Genomic DNA, 25,388 nt, shown 5'->3' with positions numbered 1-25,388 from the left:
TGCGACGGAGATCTCTGCCTGGTGTACACTCTGGACTGAGTTAGCGTTAGGGTTTCGCCAAAGCCACAACCCCAGTAGCTCCAGCCTTAGCTGCAGAGAATGAGCGTCGGGATTTCAATCCGATAGGGAGCGCCGCTCGTGGGGGGAGGGGCAGGAGGAGGAGGAAGAGGGGGAGGTGATTGAGATTGCGGGGAAAGATTAGGAGAACCGTGAGGAGGAGGAGGAGGAGGAGGAGTAGAACGTGGACGACGAGGTCGGAGAGGTCTGGCGGAGTGCGGGGCGGGTTGTGGTGAGCCATGGCGGGCCAAGGAGGGCCTTTGCGTCCTCCGAACACCGCTGCACCAGATAACCTCGCTGATCATCGCCAGAACAAGATCTATGAGGTATTCCAGTTACTTTCTGTGTGTCGCCTCAGGACGGACGTTGTGTTTGGCGGATTGGCAATTGCCCTGCGATTCCTTGGTCTCTATCGCGAGAGAGTAGGCGTTTATCGTACCCTCATACTGAAGTTTGGGATCCCGTAGCCATCTGGGGAAGGAAGCCTGTGGATTTGTCGGTGTGTTCAAAGATAGGGTTTTGGTTTTGTGGCATAGTGTTTGCGGCGAAAGCTCTGGTTTGTGGCGTCCGCCTCTGAGGGTTTTTTTGTGTATCAACGCAGGATGCATGACTGGAAGACACGAGCTGTCGGTTTGGTCGTGCATTTTTAGAGGGCTCTGCAGTTGAAGCTGATTATTCGAAGTTGTGATCAATTTGTGGTTGCAGTTGCCGAAGAAATCTGAGCTGAAGGAGGGCACAGTTCTTGGCGATTTTGGGGTTCGTTGACTTCGAATTTCCATTCATTATGTTAATTATACCTTTGCACGTCTTTGATCTGAGTAACATATATCTTCCAAGAGCCAGACAAAATCAGAAAAGTCCCACATTTGTTCATTTTCTTATTGTAGTGCGCCTTTCGTCGTTTTATCTCTGCTGGAATTCCCACTTGGATTGAGAAACTTCTTTATCCTAGTTGAGGTCCTCGGTATGTTGTAGCAGTGCCCACATTCATACTAGCTCTATCTCTTCCGAATGACTGTTATATGCGGTGACTGTGGTGCAGAAACACTAGAGAAATTTAGGTCCTTGGTATACGTCTGACTTGTTTGTTGATTGAACAGATTGTATTTGGTTCATTCAGTGAGAATGAAGCAAAGTTATTTCAATCGGCGTCACCTCCTGTCAGGCAAGCGCTGCACAAGGGAAGAGATTCGTTGCCATCGTTTCAATTTGGTGATCTTACTGGACTTGGTGAATTACATACTTATGATACATATACCTTTGCACCTGAGGAACGATCTGGGGAAAATGGTGCGGCGGTACTTCCCAGTGTACAAGTGGGATCGACAGATGTCTCTAGGAGGACACCAGCAGATGAGGCAGCTGTACAACGAAGGGAGAAGGGTCCAGAAGCTGAGGCAGGTACCTTCGAGAATGAAGGAGATACTAAACAACCTAGTAAGGAAGGTAGAGTTGAGCAGGCCCAGGCACAAGCTCTGGCTGAAAATGACCATCGCTCGAATACGAAGCAAGCTCCAAAATCATGGGCATCGTTGGTCGGTGTTCAACCAGTGCCTGGTGATGCAGGCAGGATCTCTGGGAGGGCTTCAGGGCAAGGAAAGCCTGTAGCAAGACTCGCTAGTAAGCTAACAACCGAAGCCGTACCCAAGCTGCAGCCAAGGGGATTGATCAATACTGGCAACACGTGTTTCGCCAATTCTACGCTGCAAGCATTGTTAGCTTGTCCACCCTTTTTGAACCTGCTTGCTACCATAAAGTCACGTACCCTTCCCCCGGTTAGTTCCTACGCAAAGTCAACATAATGATCCCCATGCTTTGTGTTGCTGTTTACTAAGCTGTTGTCTTAAGTTCATCTTTGCAGGGGTTTAGAATTCCATGCATGCATGAAGAGTAGTTTACATAATGTGTATATCAACAAGAAATTAGCCTCTAACTTGTCCTTTCAAGTTTCATGATTGTTACGTCCACAGTTATCAGTTGTTCAAAGCTGTTAATTTTTTTTGATATTTTGTAACTGAGGAATCATTCAATTTCCTTTGGTGGTCGCAGACAGGATTTCCAGCCCTAAGGGCATTCGCCAGTTTTGCTGGTCAATTTCGCGTTGCAAGTGAACCTGAGCAGAAGGACCAGAAACTAGGTCCAGTAGATGTTGGGAGACCCTTCGCTCCAGTGATGTTTGATGATGTTCTCCGCAGTTTCAGCCCTGATCAGCCTCCACGGGGGAGACCAAGGTATTTATCATCCAGATTCCGCTGTTATTATTATGATTATGATTATTTCTTTCTTCCTTTCTCCTTTTCTTCAGTGGTTGCAGTGCCCCTTCATGAGCTATTTGATTGACTACGTTCGACAGGCAGGAAGACGCCCAAGAATTCCTGAGTCATGTAATGGATCGCCTGCATGAGGAGCTGTTGTGGCTTGAGGGCAGAAGTATAGTTGGGCAGAATGCAGTGGTTGATGATGAGGAGTGGGAAATAGTAGGCCCTAAAAACAAGAGTGCTTTGACCCGGACTCATATGACCATAAAATCTCCACTCAGTGACATATTTGGGGGCCAACTCTGCAGTGTTGTGAAGGCTAAAGGTATTACCTTTAGTAAACCCTAATATTGATGTTTTGAGCTTATTCAACTGAATAATTTCGTGCATCATCCGAAGTTAATCCTTTAGGCGTTCATGTTCTGACGGGTGGTGCAGTGAATGAGAAAATGAAAGATAACTCGAGTTACGCTGACCTGGATGTTTTTATTTGTGAACAGGCAACAAAGCTTCAGCAACAGTACAACCTTTTTTAGTTTTGCATCTTGATATTCTTTCTGATGCTGTACAAAGTATTGAGGATGCTCTCAGGTTTTTTGCAGCACCTGAATCTTTAGAAGGCTACAAAGCAGCATCAAGCAAGGTTATTTACCCGACTTTTAGTTGCCCAACATACTTTTTGAGATTGTTTTGACATCCCTCAAGTTATGGTCTGACGTTAACATACGTGCGGAATGCGTGCAATATCACCTCATTAAGTAAATGGCTCAGAGTTTTTCTCTGATAAGTGTTGAGGAACTGGTATTCTAGGCTTTCCGCTGCTAGTATTTAATACTACTTGGATCATGATCTTGAACAGGCTTCAGAAGTGGTCAGTGCAAGCAAGGCTATTAAGATTCAGTCATTACCATCAGTGCTGATTGTTCATTTAATGCGATTTAGTTATGGAGCCTCTGGCAGTGGCAAGCTGAATAAGGCTATAAAATATTCCAATTCCCTTACAATAGGACGGGAACTTCTAGCAACTTCAACCGGTTCCGCTACTGAGGTATGTTCTGCTTGCCATGCTTCTGCAATCTTATTATCCTTGCAAGGAAGTATAATTCCGTTCAAAGGATACATTTTCATGGATAATAGCAGTTGTGCCATTATTATTTGATTTTGACGATAGCTGTGATATCGGAATGCAGGGACGGAAATATGAGCTGGTGGCAACTGTAACTCACCATGGAAATAACCCATCTACTGGTCATTACACAGCTGATTGTAGACAGCCTGACGGACGCTGGTTAAGGTTTGACGATGCAGTAGTATCTGTAGTTCCTATCAACCAGGTCCTACAGGAGCATACATATGTTCTTTTCTACAAACGCGTGTCACATTGATCAAAGCAACTTCATGTAAGTCCTCCTACAGGTTCATCAAGTGTTGCAGGTCATGGCATCATTCATGTTCCTTGTGTGATCGAACATACCGTCACTTTTCTGCCCTGCATCTTCCCACAACTTCCTCAATATTATTGCAATCTAAGATTGTTTGTTAGGTCAAAGAAGTGGAAGTTGGTTCTGAAAGAACTAGTTTGTATTTTCAGTGCAGGTGTTGAGTAGAGGTCCACTTATCGGGTAGAAGTGTAGATTTAGTAGTCGTGTTGTATGAATCAGAACGTTTGGTACTCGAGTTTTAGTAAATGACAACAACGGTTCTGTCAAGTATCCCCTGTGATTTACATGGATGGTATTTTTCTGATCCTTTAATTTTTTGGGAGGGGCATATATTCGCTTTATTACTTATCTTGAACTTCACAAGCAAGGACAGTCATAACACACTCACTTTTAATTTCTGATGTTTCAATTGTGAAATCCATCTGATCTATGTTAATTCTGAAATCCATATATTAACACGGAAACTTCTCTATTTCGCACCATGTACTACATGGGTATATCTTGTACGTGATTATGTTCGATTGCATGTGATGAAACTGTTCTTGTACTTACAATTCATCACACGATTCTGCGTGTCCGCATAATCATTCAACTAAGATGGATTTTCACTATCTGAACCCCAGCCCGCAGCATTCTTCCTTAATCAGATTTGGTTCATATTAATGTATTATGCTTACTCGATTCTTAACGAATTGATTACAATGTCTCCGTAGTTCATGTCAAGTCAGTATTCGGACCACGACAACTGTTCCGACGCTATGTCCCGCGTCTCTGAGTCCTCCAGATTAGCCACCAGATCTGTGAAGATTCTTGACATTGCCTCGACATAGCAAATCAATTCATATTTGTCACTCGTCATGAAAGAGACTGCAGTTCGGAATCGATGCAACCGAATGAATCTCCTTCGTTCCCTTAGCTAATCTTGTAGAATAAAAGTGAGGTTTTTAGCAATTGCCGCACTCAAATCTGTATGATGGTGGTCGATTACAGCGGACACCATGTTCAGTTGTAGAGGGTGACTATGTGGGCGAGCAGAGGGATTTCTTTTTGAAACAAAAGAGGGTTAACCTCTTTGCTACTACACGGGAAAAACAAAATTACATAGGATCTAATTTGCGGTTTACATAACATCATGTTAATGTGGGGACTTACAAATATATTGTAGAGTTTTCATCCAATTCATTCTACAACATTCTAACAAAATGTTTTAATGTTGAATAAATTACTTAGAATAGAGATCAAGATGGTACAATGAAGATTAGGTCATTTTATTTGATCCACAAGGTTTAGATGCAAGCTGTAGTGAAAAATGGTTATAATTCCTAATTAAACTTAGGTGAAAAAAAGAATTGACTTTAAAGATGGTGTATTAAAAATTAAAGGTTGGGTGTGACCCATGTATGAAAGGTGGCAAACTTTGTTTACATAGTGGCATGCACTAGTATCATGCTCTTTGATTTTGTAATAACTATAGAAACATTTTTTTGTTTTTGTTTTTCTTTAATCTAATCACATGCCATAGATATTTCTAATTCAAATTAGATCATAGAGACAACTTCCATTGCAACTTTTGTAATTATTAAATTCAAAGCTCAAGACTAATAATTAATGTGTCAATTGAAAATATTGATAGGATATAACATTCTATAACAACAATAGATAGTATCTCATCATAAAATAATGCATAAATATAGACGATTACAAAAAAAAATTAATATATACAAATTGTGACTATCTATCTATTTTAATGGTTGTAAAGATTTATTAGAGATATTAATTATAAAATATCAAAATAAATAAATAATAATTTTATTAATTTAAAAAAATTACAATACAAAATTCAATATCTATATATATATGCATTATTATTATTATTATTATTATTATTATAGAAATTTAATTTTTTTTAGTGCCTTTCATATTTTTTTAAACTATTGAAAAATAATTTAATAATTTTTAATTTTAAGCATCAAGTCTTGTTATAAAGCTTCTTCATGAGCTTCTACAATAGCTTGGCTATTAAGCATGATTAAGTAATTTCATTAAAAAATAAATTTTGTATGAAATTTCAAAAAATACTCTTAGTTTTATAATAGTATTAGTAAAAATAAGATTATTTGCTATCTATACGATTGCCAAATCTTCTTTAAAATTGTGATTTTTTAAGACTTCTAAACCTTCTAGTAACTTAACAATATCTCTTTGTTTATTGTATGATATTTTAATCTAATTACTTTTCATTGTATGGTTTTGGTTTTCTTTGTTTAAAAATATTGATTTGCATTTGAAGAATAAGAGTGTGTTTTTTGTTCACTTAAAAAATTTAAAGAAATTATGACTTTATTTAAAAAACATATTAGTTATTATTCACTAAAATATAATAATTGCTTGTAGTCATGGTAAATTTAAGAAATATCAATATTATATACTAATCCAAATTAAAAAATTATTAAATATGTAGAAAGTATATATATATATATATATATATATATATTTTAAAGAAGCAAGATTGCTATATATTGCAGCATTTACAAGATGAAAAAGAACAATGGTAGATTAAGACTATGTATAATTTTATAAAATCTTCTATTTAAGTCTTTCATCATATTTTTTTATAAGTATTCTTATCTTAGTATGAAAATTCCAATACCATAAAATTTAGTAATATAATTTTTAAAAAATTTATGATATCTATATTTATTATTAAAATAAATATTTAAAATATATTATTTATTTTATTTTAATAATAAATTTAAGTATCATGAATATTTATATTATATTATATAAATTTATTTTTATTATAATACTATTAAAAATAAAAAATATATATTTTAAAAAATTTATTCAAATTAGTATCTATATTTTATATATACATATATATATATATATATATATATATATATATATATATATATATATTTATTATTTGATCATTTGAAGTTGGGAGATCATTTTTTATTAAAACAACATCAGTCTAAAATTTAATATATTTTTTTAATTATTTCCAATTTATATTTATATAATAAAAAATTATTTATAAGTATTCTACACATAATACGAATAATTATTAATTTATTTAGCTAGCATATTTATTAAATTATAGAAAATAGAAAAAATTATTATTATTTTTTAAAAAACTGTTTTAAATTTTATTTTGTATATGATAAATTTTTTTTATTTGAAAATAAGTATATAAGGGAATAAAACCAAAATGTAGAATTTTTTTTTGAGGATTATAATTAAATATACATATATGTGTATTTGGTTCTAAAGTTTAAAGAAGTTAGTATTATCTAATTTGTATAAGCAATTTAAGTAGTAATTTATTATTTTATATAATTCCAAAAATCAAATTAGAATTTAAAAATTGGCATGTTTGATAATTTTACTAAAGTATTTATTTTTATTTATTTTATACAACTCATATGATTTCATTGAAATAATCATTCTTATATCTCATACATACATTAAGTTTATTAAATTAAAACCATACCTATTAAAAGATATTTATTAAAAAATATTTATTGAAATAAAATTATGAAATTTTTAAAAAATAAGTTTTGAAGAATTTATAGTTATAATAAATTTTTGTTAATAAATATTGCCTTAATTAATTGTCAAGGATATGAATCTTTAAAAACTAAAAAAATCAATATACTCTTATATTACTTAGAAAGACTAAAAAAATCACTCAAAGATGGTATAATGTTAAATTAGAAAAGCTATTGCCAAAGACAAGAAGACTAAAAAGTCTTGAAATAAGACTAAGGACAAGAAACACATTGATAAGAGTGAAGAAGGCTTCACTCTTGCCTCTATATATATTATCAACTAGAAGCTACGTAACAACATCTTATATAACTTCAAATATGTGTCGAATTTAAAAGATACATGTCTTAACTTATAAGACAAGTTTTCCATGTATGTACCACATTGTTAGCTTATATCATAAGATACCTACTCTTGCAACACATAGCTAACTTCTTGGCCATGTTTTTAATCTATCAATTAATTATAAACATGTATAAAATCAAATATATATATATATATATATGCAACTTTGCCACAAGATAATATCAAATCTATCTATACTTATCTCATACCTAGTATTTCTTATCTAGATAAATATATATTTTATGACATTATCTACTCTTCTAAGGATAAGTTTTGTAAAAAGCAATCATCATATATTAAAGAAGTCAAAGATGCGATGAATTATATTTTCCATATATCCAAGATAATATCAAATCTATCTATACTTATCTCATACATAGTATTTCTTATCTAGATAAATATATATTTTATGACATTATCTACTCTTCTAACGATAAGTTTTATAGAAAGCAATCATCATATATTAAAGAAGTCAAAGATGCAATGAATTATATTTTCCATATACGTTGATCTTTGTTTCTTTTGAAGGTAGTTGATAGATCTTTTCAGCCATTGATAATGTTTTATTGTAGGATGTAAAGACTACCCTATTATTTGGTCGTTGTTGAGGCTTTAGTAACTTCTTTGAAACAAAATATTTGTAAGAGTGTTAGGAATTATTTTTACATCTGATTAAATCACCAAATATTGGACATTTTTTCTAAAGTCATGATATCAAATTTGTTATATATTGCTATCTATTTGAAAGAAAACTTATCATTTTTGAAGATCTTTATTTTGATTATGTTGTCTTAAAAGCTATGACAATTGTAATGTCTTGTTTAATAAGTCAAAAAATAATAATTTTTGAATTGAATTTGCTGGTTATTGATTCTTTATTTTTTTAGCACCACAAATATAAAAAAAGTACAAACAAAGATACAAGATGAAATACAATCTTTCTTAAAGTGCATTTTTTTGTAGCAAAGATTTCCTATTTTTATCTTGGTTTTGATAGATGTCATCAATAAAAAAACATCAATCTTCTTTGTTGCGTTTACAAGATTCTTAACTGGCTCCTATATTAATTCACTAATATTATATCTGCACCAACGAACAAGATATTCCAACCTATTTTGGCACTGCCTTAAGTCTAAAATTCCTTCTATCTTGAAATCTTGATAATTATCCACTTCTACAAGAAAAAATTGGCATTTATTTTCTTTTCAAGATATTCATTGTCTTACATAGCTCAAAAAAAGACATATAGAATATGAGATGAATCTTCATAGATTCCAATAGATATAATCAATAAGCAATTGAATTGATTTGTTAACAAATAGAAAATGGTTCAAGCCTATAGTAATCTAAGTTGTCACAAGGACAACTAGTCTTGATATTGTGATGAAGTAATTATACCTTGTTGCCAATATGGAATTGAGGTTGCTTCTTGCAATAGGCATTTGTATTGGTTTTTTTTTTGTTTTTTAGTTTCTTTTAGTTGTGTCTTTATTGTTGTATATAGATTAGATAAATAAATTGTGAAATCTTTTGTTGCAAGTTTATCAATTTTTGAGAAGTAAAATATATCAAGTTGTAGATGATAATCATATTTAATAAAAAGAAATATTTTTTGTATAAAAAAATATATTATACTATTATAAGTAAACTTTGCCAATGGTAAAAAAAATTATCCAATCATCTTACTAGTAGTTGATGGTATACCTCAAATATTGTTCCAAAACTTGATTTACATACTTTGATTGTTTATTGATTTGAGGATGGAAAGTTAAAAATTATTTTATATCTATCTTTAGAATCTTTAAGAGATTTTTTTAAAATCTTAATATAAATTGAGTTCTTTTATTTGATATAATATTCTAGAGCAATCTATGAAAGTAATAGAGGTTGTCAAGAAAAAAATTAACTATTTTTTTTTACTAGTGATAGATTTTGTACATAGTACAAAATATAACATCTTAATAAAATGATCTACTATTATAAATATAAAATCATATAGACCTAAGAATACAAGATATATGATAAAATCCATAGAAATAGAAGATCATGGTTATTCTGGAATAAGTAATGGCTAAAGAAGTCCATAAGATCAATGATGAAGAGTTTTTAATTTTGAAAAAATGTTACATGATTGTATAAAGTTTTTGTTTGCCTTCCACATGTAAAATTACTAAAAATCTCTTAATATTAGCTCTAAAGTCTTTTTACATCTAAAATACCTAAATGTTAGAAAAATGTGACTAACTTGAAGAACATGTAATTATGCTTTGTCTTCTAGAATATATCATTGTCTTTCAAAATAAAGTAGATTATTCTTGAACTTGAACTTAGAAGTATTATAAAATTTAAAATAATTATTCTTAATATTATGAATAAGAGAATTAAAGGACATACTTGATTGAACTTGCTTGAAAAATGTTGAATCAAGAATCAATGTTGGTTTCATTGGTCAAAGATGAAAATGCTCCAACTTCAAGAGAATTATTTTTTTTCAATTAAAAGTTGTATTTCTTTCTTTGAGTGCAAGGTAAGAATATTTAAAAAGGATATATGATAAATCTTGTTATTTTCTACATTCATAAGTGATTTTAAAATCTATTCTTGATGAAGACATGCTTCAATAGATTTGGTGACAATTCAAGATATATATTATCATGAAGTACTTGAGGTTCTTGTAATTTGTATATATAATAATTAGGCTAGAAGTGCCTTCTAAATAATGTCTCTATTTTTGAAATAAATCCCTAATTGAAAGAAGCTCTTTATTGTAGATCTCATAATTAATCTTGATTATAGAATTTTTTTTGGAATAAAAAGCTATTGCATGGAATTTATCATCTATTCCTATTTGCAAAAAAATCACACCCATAGTAAAATTTAATGCATCTGTTTCTATAAAAAATATTTTGAAAAATTTGATGTGATATAAGATTGATATAGAAATAAATGATATCTCCAAAGCTTCAAAAGATGCTTCAACTTCTTTGTTCCACTCAATTTTTTTTATATATATCAAATATGTAAAAAGAACAACAATTTAAAAAAAAATCTTAATAAAGATCTGATAATAATTGATAAATTTCAAAAAATATTACATGATTGTAACTATTTTGAAATATTTCAATCCATTATTAGGCCATCATTTGAAATAATGTGTCTTTAAAAGTGAAGCTGAATAGTGTGAAATATTCACTTTTCTATCTTAGTCAATAATCTTCCATCTCTTAGGTTTTACAACATAAAATAAATATGAAGTTTATTCTCTTCTATGTTTTTAGAATATATTAAAATATCATCAAAATAATAGATGATAAAATCATCAAGAAATTTACAAAAGACATTATTTATTAGATATTAAAATAAATTTGGAACATTTATCAATCTAAAAGGCATGATATTATATTCAAAATATCCATATTTGGTTTGAAATATAGTCTTCTATTTATTTTTTTATTTTTGATGCATATTAAGTTGTATGCTCCTTATAGATTTATTTTAGTATAGAACTTTATTTGATTGAGTTGATCAAAAATTCTTGAAATCAAAAATAGAGGATACCTTTTTTTGATGGTAATCTTATTAAATCCACAATAGTCTGCAAACATTTGCAAAGTTTTTTTTTTTTTTTTTTTTTTTTTTTTTTTTTTCACAAATAGAATAAGATATCTTTTTAAAAATTTAAAATAGTATATAAAGTTTTTAGCAAATTTTTTATCAATATATCCTTTGAGTGTACCCAACTTTTTTTGCAATAAACTATAGATTGATCCAAATACTAGTTGAGCTTCTTCTTGAAGATCAATTAAGCAATCATAGGAACAATGCTTTGGAAAAACATCTTAATAACCTTTGTATTGGCTTGGAATGCTATTTGAAGACTTTTTTCCATCAAAAAGAGATATGGCATATATAATAAAAGTTGAATCTTATTTTCTTGTATACATAAAAATTCTTCCACTTGTTAATAAGAATTTGGTTATATTAAACTTATGAATTTTTACTTGACTAGTAGTATCTTTCACTAAAATATAAAAAAAATCAACATTACAAGAAGTCCAATCTATTTGAAGATTATACTTCTCTAGCTATGATAATCCTAAAATAATTGGATTGGATGAAAATTTAATGACATTGAATACTACTAAGCTATTATGATCTTTAATTGCTACATTTATAGGAACTATTTCATGGATAATGTCTCTTAAGGAAAATAAACAACCATCTATGATTTCAACATGCTTAAGTTTATTTTACTTGACTAAAGATATTTCTTATTTTTTAACAAAAGCTTTGTTTATAAAACAAGCTAAGGCTCTTGAATCTAATAAGGTAAAGACTTTGTGATTTTTTGATTCTAAATAAACTTCTATTGTAAAATAAGGTGAAGAATTTGAAGAAAGAATAGGATATTTATTAAATATTATACAAGATTCTAATTGTATAATTCTTATTGTAGCTAAAAAAACTTATTTTTTAATTTATTATTTTTTTAAAGAATCATCCTCTTTATTTTGTATTTGCATTGCTTATTTAGAAAATATTGAGTAGTGTGCTTAGGTTCTCTATAATATAAGCATAAATCTTTTTGATGGCATCAAATCTTTTCTTGCTCAATGTGAATTATCAAATCAACTCACTAATTGTTTTAGGATAAAAAGATGTATTTAGAGTTTTTAGAACCACAATATATGGTAAATAATATAGAAATCTTTAGACAAATAGAAAATTAAAATATTAATTGTAGAATTGGAGTCTTAGTAAATCTTGGACGCAATTATCTTAATTGATTTAGTATTTTTTACTTATTATTGAGCATTGAGGGATATTTATTAAGATTAATATTTAAATTGGCCTAATATATATTTATATTACTTATATAAAAAGAAAACCATAAATATTAGTTAGTAGCTAAAAGATGCATGAAAAAGAATATCATATCTTTTTAGTTATTTACATAGAAAGTAGAATTTATAGTAGATTGAAATTGATTTTATTACTATATAAAATCATCAAGGTAAGAAAGTATAGGTTAATATCAATTTTAATATATTAGAAATATTATAGGAATTTTTAGAATTTATTTAAAATTTATTTAGAGTTTTTAAGGAATTTTTAGAGCAATTTTTAAGACTTTGGTAAAAATGAGTTTTATCACTTCGAAAGCCATTATGAAAAAATGGAATAAAATTTGAAGGCCAAACAAGGTTTTTAGGCTAATTGGATATTTTTAAATATCATGGTGAAGTCAAAAATACAAAATTATTGGTTTTACTAGTAGAAAATAGGAGGATTAGTAGCTAGTATAATCCATGTAAAAAGGGAGGTGTTTAAGTCTCACATAGGTTGTAGCACCTTGAAGGTAGTTAGGAAGATAAGACTAAGGCCTCGTGGCCTCTCTTAGGGACCCATATATACTACTTGTGAGCCTTGGTGAGGCTCAAATTCTTGATCTCTTAAGCAAGTTATCTTTGAGGTAAAAATTATTTATTTAATTATTTATTTATTTACTTATTATTTTTTAAACCTTCATAACTTAGTCATAGTAACTCGAATTTATATGTTTCTTATACCATTGAAAAGATTAAGAAATTATCTTTCAAAAAATATATTTTAAAATTTTTATTAAATAAAAACTTAGTGAACAAACTATGACTAATTTTCTAGTGTATAATTGCTTTATTGCACTTGTTCCATTTATTTTGTATTTTGCTTTTTTTTTTTTTTTTCTTGTTCTTGCTACTTCCACTTCATACCACTTATTACAAGCAACTGCTAATTGAGGCCATCTTGTAATTGGGTTGAGGAATAAATTTTACACTCACACTCAATAAGATGCTTAAAACATATTAAGTCATTTTACATTGGTTCCAACCTTTATGAATAAACTTATGTGAACTTAGAGGTTGTCGTTATATCTTGATTTTTTCCTCTTTAACCAAATATTTGTTCTTGGTATCTTTCAAAAAATCAATTGCCGCATGCAATGACTTAAGTAATAAATTTTTCTAATGAATCTGCTTTTAATATTGACAATAATAAATCTTTGATGTTATCTTTTAACCTATATCAAAATTCATTGATAAGGACTTTATCATTCCAATTTATATTGCAAGCAAGATTTTGGAATTCTAAAGCACATAAAGTAATTGAATAAGATACTTGTTGTAAAAATATAAGTTTGATCTTTGCTAGCTTTTCTCAATTATTTTTTTAAAAAGTAGCTATAAATACTTTTAAAAATAAATTCAAGTCATAAAAGAGATAAGAATTTATTTCTATCAAAGGTACAAACCAAGAGAGTATTTTCAAAGAAAAGTACACTTATAAATTATACTTGAGTGAATTCATTAGGATATTAAAAAAGATTTAATCTTAAATATAGTATTTTGAGGATTTTTATAATAAGTAATACCTTTAAAAAAAATTAGTGTTAAAAAATTAAAAGTGAGTTTAAAGGTGGATAGTGGACTTCAAAATACAACAATAGAAGTGGGCTAATCTTCTCATTTTTAATACAAAACAAGGATAATAAATTAGCACTCTTTTTAAAGATATAAATCTCAAAGAACTAAAAGATAACTATTCCCAAAGACAAGATGACTAAAAAGTCTTGAAATAAGATTAAAGACTAAAAAGATATTGATAAGAATGAAGAAGGATTTATTTTGGCCTACATATATACTATCAACTAGGAACTATGTGGCAATGTTCTATAGGACCTCAAACACATGTCTAATTTAAAAGACACATATCTTTACTTGTAAGGTAAGTTTTCTATATGAGCACCACATTGTTAGCTTATACCACATGATACCTACATGTACAACACATGAATAATTTGTTGGCCAAGTTTCTATCTTATCAATTAATTATAAATATATATAAAGATAAATACACATCTATGAAGCTTCTAAGAAGCTACACTACAAGATAACATCAAATCTATGTATATTTATTTTTTAATTAGCACTTTTTATCTTGATAAATATGTATGTCCATGATACTAATGTCCTTTCTCAACTAATATATAGATATTAATCCCGCTATAGATCTTATATTTAATTTAATAAATATCTATAATTTGATATTTAATATTTTTTAAAATAGTTCTATAAATTTTATAAATTAATATAAGTTATGTATAGCATTAAAAAAATAACAAATAAAAAATAAAAGAAAGTTTCAAAAAATTAATAAAATTAAATATGTTAGAAAAAATATTAATTTTTATTTATACGAATTGATTTGCCTTAGTTATAGTTATATTGTCTTTCATCTTTTATGATAGCAAGAAATGGAATGTTAGAATTATCTTCCTACATCCAAATTTTTTTCAACATTTCAATCATCTTATATGTTTTGGTAACACTTATTATATAGAATTCTTAATTGTCACTTCCTTCATCTTCATTGACCTTAATGTGGTCAAAGCACTTTTAGAATTGATCTTTAATGACATTATCCACATTTAGTGTATAAGCAACAATTTGCTTCTCTAAGTAGTTTAATAGGTTTTTAATATCCATTAGGTTGTAATAATGGAACTTGCACATTTGTAACTTGAAGTCTTAAATGACTTCTTAATCTACAAGATAGTCCTTCCCAACATCCACCATTGGCTCTTTTGTCAAAGGAATTTTGTAATATTAGAAGTAATTTGTAATTATTTTTTGCTTCATTTCAAACCTTCAAGTTGGAATGACCATCTAAATGAAGTACAAGTTATTGATCTTTATTAGATCACCTACATTGTCTTCCAATTGTTACAAAAAAATAAAATAAAAATAGAAGCAACAATAGTATTATGCCTTAAAATTACGGATAATCATAGTATGATAATGATAGATCTTAGATGTGATGTTTAGAAGGAGGTAGAAAATCTTAATGTTTCTTAATTGGATGTGATTAGAAAGTTGAATAAGCGAGATGTAGCTACTAAAGTTATCAATGTTAATGATGATATTGTACCTTAAAATATGGAGATCAAATCCCTTAAGCTATTCCAAGAAGATATTTTGCAACATCTAAGCAATAGATTTTTTTCTAATATTAGAATTTAAATATGTTTATATTGGTATTCTTAAAACAACATGGATTTTTATATTTTTAAATCATCCATAGTAGAAATTTGTTACTACTATCACTATTGCAATAGATGATAAGAATAATCTGTTATTTATTTTGCTTGTATTTCTTAAGCTATTTACTTAGAAGAAAGTCATTTGCTTAAAAAAAAATAACTAAATTAAAACATATTTAGACATGTACAATATTTTATAGAAAAAATCTTAACTTATATGCATCAGGTAGAATATGTAAGTTTTGTCCATATTATAAATATCTTTCTGTGTGTATTGATTGATAATATTATAGATAGTTGGAAGGACATTAGTAAGAGCAGCCATGTTTACACAGCCACTCTCATTAAAGCGGCAATGAAATTAGATGCCATAGTAAAAATTGAACGCTTTTAGCCAACCACTCAAAAAATTGAAGGACTTGTGATTGGAGTAAAACTTGCCTAAATTTGTATGGCACTCTCTTTGACAAGCTTACGACTTAGGTTTGAACACTCTTGGTTTGCATTGAACCACTTGATAAGTGCAAACTCCATCTTGAAGTATTTGATAGTTTGCTAGGACTTGACATTAAGATTGGTGTTATTAGTAGACCTAGAAAGAAGTTAATCAAACCATTCCAACATAGTAGAGATGGTAGCTTGGCTAACCTTGATGTTGTAGTTGTCTTTGAGCCATTTGATTGGAGCTTTCTATGAAAACTAAGAATTGTCTTTTTTATATTGATAGAGAGCTATGTAGACCTTGTCCATTACAGTTGTGTAACAACTTCTTTTTTGCAATATTGTTCTATTCTTGCTTCTTGAAAAAAGGACAAAAGACATGATTTGCAATTCATTTTCAAGGCAAAGGGGGCTATTTTGGGAGTCTCCAAATATAGCTCTACTATATAAGCTAATCTAAAAACCTAAACTGAAACCTTGCTTGAGCTTTCCTCAACCTTCCATTCAGTTCTGTAAGATTCTATTCTTTTCTACCATATTATATGATCTTCTACTTGCTTCTTTAATCCTCTGCCATGCTCTAGAAGGTCCTGTCACCTTCCCCAATATTCCATGACCTTCTACCTACCTCCATAACCTTCCATGTTGTTCTAGCAGGTTCCAGGGCAGTTTGTAATACCTTCATGCAATATTGTGTAAACTAATAACCTCCATAAACTAATATCATCGACCCAATCCCAAGGATATTAGTTTAAAAAGGGTTTAGTGAACATTTATAATGGTTGCCAAAAAATTGGGAAAATGTTACAGAGAAGTAATTAGCACTGTCTGCAAGAACTTTCCGCATTTTTATTTTTTACTTATTATTTTTACTCCTTTTTAGATGTTATAACCAAATATCTGAAAATGAATAAATAAATAAACAAATTAATTTATAATCAAAATTAAAAACTAAACCAACGGCTGATCTAACCAATTCCAAACTCGTAGTTTTAGGATTTCTCCTGTGCGGGAAAACTTCCTGATTGGGGGCATGGCAAGCGTTGACACATTATTCAGAGATTTTAACTGCCTGATTGCTGAAGAGGCACCACAAATCTCCTCATCCCCCAACTGAAGCAATGTTCTCTTCTACTACTCACAATCCCAATTCCATGCTGCGTTTCATAGAGACTTTCACCGAAGAATGTTCGGTGAAATAAGGGATAAAGATATGAGGGTGCTGTTCAGGCATCAACTTCGCCTCTGTGCTCTTGTAAAGGTTCTGGCGTCGTAAAGTGTAAATTTCTGCCCAAATAGTACATTTCATCTCCTCGGAAAGTGAAACATCGATGCTGGGCTTATGACTAAGAGATCAGAGTGTACGTACATTGCGTCTTCGCTGTCAACGACACATGCAGACAATTACAGTCTGAGACATGATTTAAACCACTGCATGCTCTCTTCACTTGCAGACGTTGAGGAGCTCAATGATCAGGATTATCCAGTCCTACATTCAGGTCGACCATGTGACCTAATGAAGACTGTTTTTGAGTAGCTGGTTTTAAGGGAAGAAAGAACATCATGTTTTGTCCAAAAAAAACGGCAAAGGCAGCACTGTTGTACCTCGAGGACAATGAGTGTGCAACGAGGACTTTTGCCATTATCTCGTTGTTGAGGAGAAAAACATTTCGTGGCTTATCTTTCCAGGTTCGTCCGGGTGCTACTAGCGGAGACATAAACACGTTGATGGGAGGTATGTGATTGCTGCGGGCCAATGTATAGGTCGAAACATAACAATGTTGAGTACTGCCCATCATTACCGGGAGGAAAAGCGTCTCGTCCAATGTTCGGCTTAGCAAGGGATAACAACATGAATGGGTCGACATTTGGTGCGTGGAATGTCGAACTTCGGTACAGAGAATGTTCTCCAAGCCTCAAAGGCGGTCTTGTTGACTTGCGAGGCGGACATAGGAATGATGAGCCACGCCATAGTTTTGGAAAGCCTGCGTACTCAGCATACAATATCACAGCTGGAAGCAAGAGAAGAAATATCAGACAACCGAATTCAAAATCTATAAATTCGGGGCGGAGGATGATAATTCAAGATTTTCGACTTAATGAACTTGCCACTGCAAGCAAATGTGGGAGTAGATCTGAATGCGAAGAATCTCGGTGTGCATCAAATGACCCATATTATGCTTTGCCTTTTTATGCACTCCATGAACGAAAGGACAAAGTACATGCCAAAAAGTATGGGCGAGGAGTCTCAACAACGATAATGAGAAGTAGACACAGTAACATGGCGACAGTTAGAAGGAAACTCACCACCCATACCAACGACAAGAACACGGGATTTGCAAAGTTCAGGGACTTGCAGGAATCGAGAGATTCTCAAGTCTCTCCGATGATTAAACGAAATTCTATCAGAAACCGAGTTGTATGTTTTGGTGCATCTCACGAAGGCGTGAAAAAGGCGCCAACGAGAGATTCTAAGAGGCAAAGCGCTGATCCATGTGGTTTTGCATCAAAATCCTCGACCATGGAGACCATAGGACAGTGCGGCGAAAAGGATGAAAAACACGAAATTCCATTGTGGGTCTTGAACAACAGGAACTCGGATTCCACACTCCACCTGTTTCAAAAGCAAACACGCCCCATCCCAGCAGCAAACACACATCCATCCAACCTTAATTCAAGCTTATTTCAACTTCGAGCCACTAAACCTTCTCGAAGCATAACCAAGATTGCTATAGAAATGATAGCGAACGCCATAAATGAAGCGAAACTGCTGAATCCAAAACCGAAACAAAGGGTTCCCCCTCTTCAACACTCAGAAAATCCGACCCGACCGTCTGAGACCTTCCAAAGAGAGACAACTCGGCACAAAATGCATCTGGACAGGAACACTTGGACGCCATCCAAGCTGTCTTCAATGGTGCACACACTGCCCATGACGACACAAACTCCAGATGCACCTCAACCTGAACGCATGTCACCGCAAACCGAACCAAACCCCCAGGAACAAAGCCAACAGGATGAAAACCCACATCAACCTCATCAACAAAGCCAACCATCCGAGCCAGAACTGCCTCGACAGCAAGATCCAGAGACTCAGGTCCACACCTTTCCGAATTGCGACGACAATCGCGACTTCCGCGGCGACGTGTGCGACGCCGCAACTTCGGTGTCATCGAAATCAAGCTCAGCAACGCCCATCGTGTGCCTGTGCAAACTCTGTGGCACGCCGGAGAGGGTTTCATTGCAGTCCAGTAAGAGAGGTTTCAAGCACAATCTCACCAATTCGGTGCAGTTTCCTCCGAATCCACAGTTGGGGACGATACCCAACTGCTCGATTTCGAAGCTTCGATTCTTGACGATGGAAATTGTGGCTTTGATCTCGCTTGGAGGCATCCTCACGATGGGATTGATCGGGTTTGTGGATTCCTTATTTAGGGCTTACGTGGTGGGGTCATGTCCGTGCGCGGGTCCGGGCGGGGCCCGACCGGATGGAGTAAGTTCCTGGCCGCAGGTTACGGCGGACGGGTTGAAGAGCGGGGTTGTAAACTGGGTGACGTGTCACATCGAAGAAGGGGCACTCTCAACAATTAATTTAAAAACCTCCAAAAAATGCACATGAAATCTACTTTTACAATTATTAAAAAAAACTGGAACCTTACAATATGGAGTTTGGATTGTATGCTTTTGAAATATTATATATATATATATATATATATATAAGGGAATGATAGTTTGGATTATATGCTTTTGAAATTATGTATTTATATATATATATATATATATATATATATAAAAGAATGATAGTTTGGATTGTATACTTTTGATTTTATATATATATATATATATATATAAATATAATTTATATATAAATTATATATAATTATATATAAGGAAATGATAGAATAATCCAAATTTTTACAAAATTTTTACTAAATTAATTCATTCTTACAAAACCATCATTACATTCCTATGCCCTATCTCTATTCTTGCCATTCCTATACCTTGTTCATATACCTAGCCTCCCATTTCTGAATCAGTCTTCTTCAACCTCATTTAACAAATTTCAATTTGGGAGTTGGCTCTTACCTTGTTAATGTTGTATAATGAAGATTTATGGCTCAATTTATTGCTAGTCGTTATAATTCCGTATGTGGTTTGTTCTTCATTTGATTTACAAAAGTTGCACAAGTTGTATTAATTGTAAATTTTTGTGATTAATTTTGAGTTTTTAAAGAATTGATCTTGAGATATTGCCAAGTGTAGAGCTTGTACACCATGATTTTGGATATAAAGTATTAGAATTATTGTGCGAGAAATTGGGGCAAGCTAAATGGTGTGATATATGGTTTTGATACTTTGTATCATCATCTTAATTGCACACACTTTGGTCCTAGCTTCCGTAGCAGCTAGGATTCTTATTTGAAAGGGCCTTGCTCCTCTTTTGGCAAAGAAGGTGATCTTTTTTAACATTGTAAAGATCCTCTAAGCCATGGCATGGCCAAAGAAATTAATGATCACATTTATTACTGATGACAACTCAACATTCAGTTTCTTGGCCTATGATTAGGACAGTAAGCAGCAAGCAATTGTTTATGGAACAAGGTTGGTGCATCACCTTGCTCAAAGGAGCAAAGAACTTTTCTACATTTTGAAGAATCTGACAACGATGTTCAAAATTGACACTATTTTTGAGTAGTGTGAATTGACTAGTACAAGCATAAATAATATTCCATCCATTTGGATAGTCCAAGAAGTGTTTGTAGGTATAGAAGAAGTGAATGGCGTCAACTGCAACAAGTTCAATTATCCTTTTATAATGCATGGTTGGCTAAAAATGGTCAAAGTCAGTTTATCCTAAATGTTCTTTTTTTTCAATTCTTTACTTATGTATATCTTCAAACAATCATCTTCAAGGAAATCAACATGCAAGTCACAAGATGTCAAAGACAAGAACTTTATAAAAACAAATAAATAAGTGAGACTTTTTCAAAGAATTATAACAAAGTAAAAATAAAAAAAAATATATATATATATATATTAATAAAAAATTGAAATAGCTATTACCAAAAGTTAAGAAAACTAAAGACTCTTTGAACTAGACTAAAAGCAAGATAAGAATTGACAAGAGTGAAGAAGTCTTTATTCTTGTGTCTATATATACTATCTACATAGGAGCTATATGGTGATATTCTACAAGACCTCCAAATCATGTTGAATTTACATGACACATATCTTAACTTATAAGGTAATTTTTTTCATATAGATGCTACATAATTAGCTTATTTTGTAAGCTACTAATAAGTATAGCATGCAGAAGAAAATCCTCAATATACTTTCGTATTATTGAAGAGAACTAGAAAGTCACTCAAAGGTAATATAATATTAAATTAGAATGGCTGTTATCATAAATAAGAAGATTAGAAAGACTTAAAACAAGATTAAAGACTAGAAAGGCATTAACAAGAGTGAAGAGGGCTTCATTCTTGCCTCCATATATACTCTCAACTAGGAGCTATATGGCGATGTTCCATATGACCTCCAAAATGTGTTGACTTTGCAAGACATGTATCTCAACTTGCAAGGCAAGTTTTCTATATGTGCGCCACATAGTTAGGTTGTTCTACAAGCTATCAATAAATGGTTAACTTATTGACTAAGTTTTTAACCTACCAATCAACTATAGATATATGTAAAGTCAAAGTAGTGTCTATGGAGCTTTTAAGAAGCTTCTCTAGAAGGTTTTATGAAATTAACCTATTTTTTTTATCTTCTTTTATCTACTCCTATTTAATCATATAGGTATTTATTAGATTATCTATATATAATTGTAACATTACATCCATTTTTAAGGACAAGTTCTACAAGGAGTGCTCTTTATATATTGAGAAAATCTAAGATGCAACGAACTGTATTTGCCACATATTTTGATCTTTATTTTCTTCAAAGATGATTGATAGGTCTTCTTAATCATCAATAGTATTCCATATTAGAACAAAAAAACCACCTTGTTATTTGAACGTTGTTGAGGCAGTCATAACTTTATTCAAATAAAACATTTGGAATACCATCAATAATTGTTCTTACTTCTAATAAAATCACCAAACATTGGAAATCTCTTCTAAGGTTGTGATATCAAGTACGTTATACTTTGCTATCTATTTGAAGAAGGATATGTCGTTCTTAAGGATATATGTATAAACTAACATGAATTTATACATTTCCTGAAATTTTGAGCCAAAATCTTGTCAAATTGCTTAAGATATAGCTCAAGAAAAAAAACACTAGTAAATCTAGTCACTTACTACCCCTAGATTGCATGCCTTGACTTCAAAATCCAATAATTCCTTCACTTCAAATTGGAATCCAGCAAGCAGTATTAAAAAAGTGTAGCTGCAAAAGTACTCTCTGTAGTCGCAGTCGCCAATCCTCAATTGTCCTATGTACATGTACGTTAAGTTAAAAAGAGTATTAGTAGCTCCCAAATCAACACCTTAACTTAGAGTACCTATATCTCCTTCATATAAATTCCAAATCATATAAGATTTGTACCAAAACCATAGCCAAAAACCTAAACTTGCTGATCTTAGCCTTCAAAGCTGAAATGGCTCTCAAAACTAATCCTAATCTCTGATATGGCCTTAGACAGCCTCTTCAAAGCCCATTGGTCATGATTTTTGACCAATAGTAATCGAGATTTTCATCATCTATCTCCATTCATCTATATTGGTGCCCTAATTACTCCCTTTGCTACCAAAACCCTTCTTCAATCCTTTTTCTTATAAGATTTACATAATTTATGCTCTAAACATCAAATAAAAGAACCAAAATAAGTTTTCAAAGGTCACCAATGTCTAACAAAGGTGACTCTAAATATTTAGAAGTTACTATCAACCAAAACCAATCTTAAAAACTACTATCAAAAGAAAATAAAGTTATACAAATTCTATAGTAATTTTTTTAAACAACCTCTTTTCAAGGTTATAATCAAATTATATTCTATAACCAACTAAAATCTACTAACATGGCTCTCACTATGTTATTTAGTAAACTATTTATTAAGTATATAATTACATTATTTTCATATAGTAGCCGAACCACAACACCATATTGTAATGAATTTATAATTGAAATTTATTGTTATAATTGTTAGTCATCAAATTATCTCATTAATTATTTAAAAATAAAAATATACATGTAAATTACTTAGAACCACAATATTTGGTGAATAATATAGAAATATTTAGATAAATAGAAAATTAGAATATTAGTTGTAAAATTAGAGTCTTAGTAAGTCTTAGAGGTAATTATCTTAGTTGATTTAGTATTTTTTATTTATTATTGAGAATTGACGAGTATTTACTAAGGTAAATATTTATATTGGCTTTTTATTTATATATATTACTTATAAAAAACTATAAATTTTAGTTAGTAGCTAAAAAAAGTATAAAAAAATATCATATCTTTTTAGTTATTTATATAGAAAGTAAGATTTATAGTAGATTTAAATTAATTTTATTACTATAAAAAATATTTAAGATAGAAAATATAGCTTCAAAGTCATTTCAATATTATAAAAATATTATATAATTTTTTCGAATTTATTTAGAGTTTTTTTAGGAATTTTTAGAGTAATTTCTAAGATTTTTATAAAAATAAATTTTTATAACTTTGGAAGCTATTATGAAGAAATGGAATAAAATTTGAAGGCCATTCAATATCCCTTGGCTAATTGGATGTTTTTAAATACTATGGAGACATTAAAAATATAAAATTATTGGTTTTACTAATAGAAAATAGGAGGACCTGTAGCTAATATAGTCTTTGTAAGAAGGGAAGTGCACAAGTCCCATATGGGTTGTAGCATCTTGAAGATAGTTAGGAGGATAAGACTAAGGCCTCATAGCCTCTCTTAGACATCCATATACATTACTTGTGAACCTTGATGAGGCTCAAATTCTTGATTTCTTAAACAAATTATTCTTAAGGTAAAAATTATTTACTTAATTTTTTATTTATGTACTTGTTATTTTTTAAACCTTCAAAACTTACTCATTATAACTTGGATTTAAATGTATCTTATACCATTAAAATGATTAAAAAATTAAAATTTTAAAAACATATTTTTTAATTTTTATTTCATACTTTTTACTAAGTAAAAATTCAATGAACATACTAAGACTAGTTTTGTAGTGTACAATTGCTTGATTTCACTTATTTCACTTGTTTTTTGTATTTTTCTTCTTTTATTCTTGTTCTTGCTCTTTCTACTTTATATTACTAATTACAAGAAACTCTAAATTGAGGCCTCTTTGTAATTGGATTGACAATTTAAATTTACATTCATAGTAGTTTTTTAAAGTATATCAATATTTTATATAAAATTTTAGTTTATTTGAAAAATTAAATTATGAGATATACACTATTGAAAGTTGGAATGATTTCATCTTAAGGATATTTAAGGTTTTATAATATTTTTATCACATTTTGAATCATCGTTGGTAATTAGGGCTTATATATTGATGTAATTATTTTTATAGGAATAATTTTATATATAAACTTAGTACTTTTCTATCATGTAACTTGGTTGAGTAATTAGTGACATCTAGAAGCCTAGCGCTTTCTTAAGGCAAATTCTTTCTATCCCAACAACGGTTTCTATTATAGCTAGATAATCTTGTTTTTCAACACATTATCTTTTTGATAGTTGTACTTCTCATTTTATAATTGTGTTACTTCTTTAAACAATGTTGAGCAATGTGCTTTGGTTCTCTACAATATAAACATAATCTTTTTTGGTGACAATGAATTATTTCTTGCTTATTAAGAAGTTTGAAATGTATTACATCAATTTGCATATCTTCTACTTTCAAAAGTATGTGTTGAAAAGATATTAGTATTGCCATTAAATTATAATAACCTTCAAGCGTACTTATGTAATTTTCAAATTAAAATTTAAAAGGTCAATTGTCATACTTCATAGCAAAATCAATTATTTGATTCAAAGTTTGAAGATCAGATAAACTAAGCATCAATTTCTTTATTTTATATTATAATCTTTAAAAAAATTGGCTAATGACTGCAGCATCATCCCATTTAATATTAATTATAAGTTATCAAAATTATAAAATATTCAATGTTATAGATTGATTTTTTTGACATAAAATATAGATCTTGTTTGTTGCAATACAAATTTCATTATATTCTCCATACATAGAT

General features: G+C 30.7%; 2 protein-coding genes across 2 annotated transcripts; both read left to right on the top strand.

Annotated features, from left to right (window-relative positions):
• LOC112293876 (ubiquitin carboxyl-terminal hydrolase 24) lies at positions 1-4,024 on the top strand. The gene is made up of 8 exons (XM_024543809.3): positions 1-383; positions 763-813; positions 1,158-1,832; positions 2,107-2,288; positions 2,411-2,640; positions 2,816-2,958; positions 3,175-3,363; positions 3,506-4,024. Exons 1-8 carry the CDS (start codon positions 297-299, stop codon positions 3,698-3,700), a joined length of 1,752 nt encoding a protein of 583 aa, XP_024399577.1. The 5' UTR covers positions 1-296; the 3' UTR covers positions 3,701-4,024.
• A 12,850-nt stretch (positions 4,025-16,874) lies between these two features.
• Positions 16,875-19,877, top strand: LOC149987655 (uncharacterized). Its single transcript, XM_090257014.1, has 2 exons — positions 16,875-17,451; positions 17,627-19,877. Exon 2 carries the CDS (start codon positions 17,929-17,931, stop codon positions 19,789-19,791), a length of 1,863 nt encoding a protein of 620 aa, XP_090113140.1. The 5' UTR covers positions 16,875-17,451; positions 17,627-17,928; the 3' UTR covers positions 19,792-19,877.
• The last annotated feature ends 5,511 nt before the right edge of the window (positions 19,878-25,388 follow it).

Source organism: Physcomitrium patens, chromosome 16, assembly GCF_059467195.1.
Source record: "Physcomitrium patens ecotype Gransden chromosome 16, ASM5946719v1, whole genome shotgun sequence".
Taxonomy (NCBI): domain Eukaryota; kingdom Viridiplantae; phylum Streptophyta; class Bryopsida; order Funariales; family Funariaceae; genus Physcomitrium; species Physcomitrium patens.
The sequence above is the reverse complement of the archived record's forward strand: the minus strand, read 5'-3'. Positions and strand labels throughout refer to the sequence as shown.

Excerpts from the sequence above, each read along its gene's own strand:
- LOC112293876 (XM_024543809.3), top strand. The coding sequence starts at position 297 with ATGGCGGGCCAAGGAGGGCCTTTGCGTCCTCCGAACACCGCTGCACCA. Across the intron at positions 2,959-3,174 it reads ACAAAGCAGCATCAAGCAAG|GCTTCAGAAGTGGTCAGTGC; the intron begins GTTATTTACCCG and ends GATCTTGAACAG. Across the intron at positions 3,364-3,505 it reads CAACCGGTTCCGCTACTGAG|GGACGGAAATATGAGCTGGT; the intron begins GTATGTTCTGCT and ends ATCGGAATGCAG.
- LOC149987655 (XM_090257014.1), top strand. The coding sequence starts at position 17,929 with ATGTATAGGTCGAAACATAACAATGTTGAGTACTGCCCATCATTACCG.